The 4,315-nt window shown below is 45.2% G+C and overlaps 1 protein-coding gene across 1 annotated transcript in view; it reads left to right on the plus strand.

The window, feature by feature from the left end:
- LOC133629651 (phosphatidylinositol 3,4,5-trisphosphate 5-phosphatase 2-like) overlaps positions 1-1,428 on the plus strand; it is a 36,520-nt gene extending 35,092 nt beyond the window's left edge. The window contains 1 exon segment of the mRNA XM_062020437.1: positions 1,418-1,428. Within this exon segment, the coding sequence (XP_061876421.1) occupies positions 1,418-1,428 (11 nt within the window).
- The last annotated feature ends 2,887 nt before the right edge of the window (positions 1,429-4,315 follow it).

Below are 4,315 nucleotides of genomic sequence, written 5' to 3' on the forward strand. Positions count from 1 at the left end.
AATGGTAAAACCCAGGAGTCTCCTTCTGGGGAGGTTTCCAAACCCACCTGGACATGTTCCTTTGCCCCCTGAGCGAGGGGAACCTGCTTTAGCAGGAGTTGGGGCTGCAGCAGCTCTAGAGGGCCCTTTCAAACCCCATCGTTCAGGGATCCTGTGTGATTCCAACCAAAACAGTTACATGATTCTATGATCAAGGACATTATCTCTGCCAACCTCTCTTTGTCCTTGTTCCAACAAAGCTATTTATAACTTTTTCTTTTTTTCAGTAGGCTTCCAGACCAAATGAAATAATTTGGGTCCACAATTACACTCCAAAGGGTTTTAATTTCTTTCTTTCTTTTCCACTCTTTTCCTCCAAAAGAAGAAATGAAAGGAACAGTTGGCAGGAATGCTATTGGACTTGAATGGGCTGGAAGGGTGGCTGATATTTCAAGCAAAGATAGCAAAAAAAAATCATATTTGAACACCAAGTAGAGCTGCCAGACAAATGATTGTGTTTCCCCTTCTAAAAGAAAGGATTCTGCGGGGGGTTTGAACTGGATGATCTCTAAAGGTCCCTTCCAACCCCAACCATTCTATGATTCTATGACTCTGGCATTCCTCCACCCCTGATTCGTGTCAGCAAAGTTGCAGGTGAAGTGCATTTGACATAGGATATTTGATGAGAAACCTCCCTCCCTACACCTCTCTTCTATTAGAGAAAGAAGAGACATAAAAAACAAGAGATATAAAAACCCACCAGGATGGATTCTCCAAGAGCAGCTTAATGTGGCTTTGGAGGACAGATCCATCTGTAAGAGAGCAAGTGTGCAGTGAGACTGTACTTTCAAAGACAAAAACAGAGCTGAAAGAGAAACCTGGAGAGGTAGGAGGAGTTCTCCAGGGAGATTATCAGTTTCCAGCAGCTGGCCTCCTCTGTACATTTTAATTCCTGGGGGACAAGTCTGCCTCTTGTAGGAACAGAGCTGAACTTGGTTCCACCTGTCATGTGTTATGGTTGTTTGGAGCAAGAGGAATTCATCAGCAAACCAGCTGCAAAAATGGCAGCTCCTCAGTAGTTCTGGAAAGTGCAGAGGTCTGGTAAATGAAGTTTTGAGCACAAGCCTTGGCTGGGTGGTGTCAGCAGTAGATAACCTCCTGACACCAGCCTCTTGCTGTGTCTCTTCAATCAACGCCTGTGGCCATCACTGTGACCCCCCCCTTTGCAGCAACCCTATAAGACAAAAATGGCCATTTATCAGGCACTGAGTTTGTAGATAAGACAAAGGAAAGTCCAAAGTCAAGTGAGATATCTTCAGCATTCAGCTGTTGATACTGACAGAAGGTGATACAGTCGTCTCCCTACAGAGGAGTATCTTTGGCCTCAGCTTCCCTGCATGAACCTTTGGCTGTAAATGTCTCCTTCCATTCCCTCCAGCTTATAATTGACTAACAACTTCCTGGTGAAATGAAGATTTTCAACACAGGCCTTCAATCTTGGGTTCTATCATCACCCTACATAACCAAGCTGGTAAAATCCAAGGGCACCAAGACATCCTTTGCTCTGCACATAACACAGACCTTTCCCATCCTTGCTTTGAAGTGGTCCAGAAGGCCACTTGCAGTGAAGTGCAAGACTGGTCCTAGTGAACTACCTCTTCCCAATGCCATACCCTCTCAGAGCTCCATGGGTAAGTTACTCCATGGAAGAGTATGTGGACTTTAGCCAGAAGAACTCAAAAGAGTTCTCAAAGCTGTCTCATATCCCAAAGATCTCACCAGATCACAAGTTGGAGAGAGCAAAGAGATTTCTCTCCCTCTTTGTATTACAAGAACAGTCTCAGGTTTGGAGCAGAGAATGATATAACAACTTTTGAAATCAGGGCTGGCTTGAAAACAGACAAAGCACGAGATTTGGGTTGAATGGAGAGACTGTAGAGCCAGGTGGTGTGTTGCCAGCTTCCAAACTTCAGCTAGGAAACTCCTAGCATCTCAGCAACTGCTGCTAGGGGACAAGAGCCCTGAAATTGAGCTGGGCAAGATAACAAGGTGGTCAGGTAGGTTATCTTTGAGATGATATGTCTGGTGCACCTCAGTAAGTGCTATCCTGATGCCTGCTTTGTTCTGTATGAAAGCTTGATTGTGTGAATATTGCTGCAGAAACCGAGTTGTGAGGTCACATGTGTCTTCTGGGGGTTTTGCTGTATCAAAAGAAACCTGAAACAGTGTCAGATGTTTATGATGTGATACCCATACCTGGGAGAAATGAAGAAAGACAAAGTCCAAGTGCATAGGTAAGGAGACTTAAAAAACTTGCCAAATTCAACTTAAAGACATTAAAGTCACTGATATAACACCCCAAATTTGCCCCTCTGTTTGCAACTTGAGCTTCTCAAGTTCTGCCTGTCTGTCCTTCAGAAACTTGTTCATTCTTTTCATGGGGATTGTTTTAGGAGTGTCATCTTTGCCACAGGAGAAGGAGAGCAGAATATGCAGTAGCCAAACCACTGGAAGATCACTACAGGCAAGAGTCAGGAAAGGGGAAAGGTGAGGATGGAAATATGTGTTTTGTGTCAGAAGTCAGGTCAGTGGCTTCCATCTAAGAGAAAACAGGGACAAGACATGGTTATGGATCTACAGGGAAAAGGAAGGAAAGGGGAGCAGCAGAGCATCACCAACAAATGAAAGCTACTGGCTGTGAGATGAGATAATACTGTCTGGGGGAATTCAGTTATGATCAGCATCTGCTTTGGATTCAATTTCGCTTTCACCAGTGTCTTTGCTAGAAATGGTTAGAAAAGTTGTCTTTTCTAGCCCTAGAAGCACGTGTGGGAGTCAGAGCACCAGTCCAACCAGTGTCAGCCCAGTGAGGGAGGCCCGATGCAAGGCTCAGATTTACAAGCCATCCCTGTTGCCTTGCAAAGGGCACACGGCTGGGGAAGAGGTAGGAGCGTACTGCTTTGGCTGGAGAACAGATGAAGGATGCTCTGATCTGTACCTCCTCGTGCTGGGAGTCAGGAACTCCCCCTAGCCCTGACAGTTCCCTGCTCAGCCTTGGATGTGTCGATGGAACAAAAAAAAGAGTGTTCAAAGCTGGCAGCTTAAGATGTGGGCCCTCACAATGACGTGGCTTAGACTTCAAAGGAGTTGAGTAACCAGCAGGTTTCATTTGTTTTGGCACCTCTGTAATCAAATAATAGGAACAGAGTACCAGACAGCATTTCCAAGTGTTTGTTTAGTTTTATTTACCTCAGTTTTCTCCTTAGTAAGAGATGGGACTGGATAATCTTTCAAGGTCCCTTCCAACCCCTAAGATTCTGTTGCTTGCTTCTCCCATGGGATCACAGAGAGGACATAAATGGGAGATTTTCAGAGAGGATCCAGTCATATTTTTGTCTTGGATATATGGATCAAAAAGGAAACCTCTAGTTCAGGCAGCTATGAGTTCAAGCTCATGACTTCAAAGAGAAGCAGCCTGTCTTGAGTGATGCAAGTTATGATGAGAAAGAGCTTCCTTAGGAGTGTCCCACATGGCAATGGAGAAGGTGTCAGAATCATAGAGTGGTTTAGGTTGGAGAAGAGCTCTAAGAGCCTGGAATCCACCTCAGCACTCACAGTCACCACTGACCCACATCCCTCAGCCCCACAACTCCATGGCTTTGGAATCCCTCCAGGGATGGAGATTCCACCATGGCCCTGAGCAGCCTGTGCCAGAGCTGGACAACCCTTTTGAGGAAGAAATTATTCCCAATCTCCCATTTCATCCTCCCCTGGAGAAACTTGAGGCTGTTTCCTCTTGTCCTGTCACTTGTAATTTGAGAGACAACACCAACACCCACCTCACCAAAACCTCCTTTCAGACAGCTGCAGAGTTGCATTACTGCAGCATCCCTTTGTGGCTTCAAACACAGGACTTGAGTTACCACACTGCACTTTGTAGCTGTGACAGGTGAAAAGCATCCTGAACATTTCAGAAAGAAGAAAGGTACCTTGGTTTGCTGCTGTAAACTCAGGATGTAGTTTAGCACGGGGGGACTGATCCTGAGACCTGGATGGCCATTATCTTAGGCAGCTGACAATATTGTTCTGAGGCCCATTTGAACCATTTGCCCAATGCTGTGCTGAGGAATCCACCATTAACAGAGAAGCTCCCTCAAACATGTGAAGGTTTTCAGTCATTTGGGCAGAAACCAGTGATCTCCACACATCAAAACAACAAAGTTTTGAGGCAGATCAGGTCTAAAGCTGTGTCAAAGATGAAATGATCATCACAGATCTCTTTAAAAGCCACACCTAACTCTTGGGTCTGGATATGTTAGGGTTTAATGATTTCTAA

This window comes from Colius striatus, chromosome 1 (assembly GCF_028858725.1).
Source record: "Colius striatus isolate bColStr4 chromosome 1, bColStr4.1.hap1, whole genome shotgun sequence".
Lineage (NCBI taxonomy): Eukaryota > Metazoa > Chordata > Aves > Coliiformes > Coliidae > Colius > Colius striatus.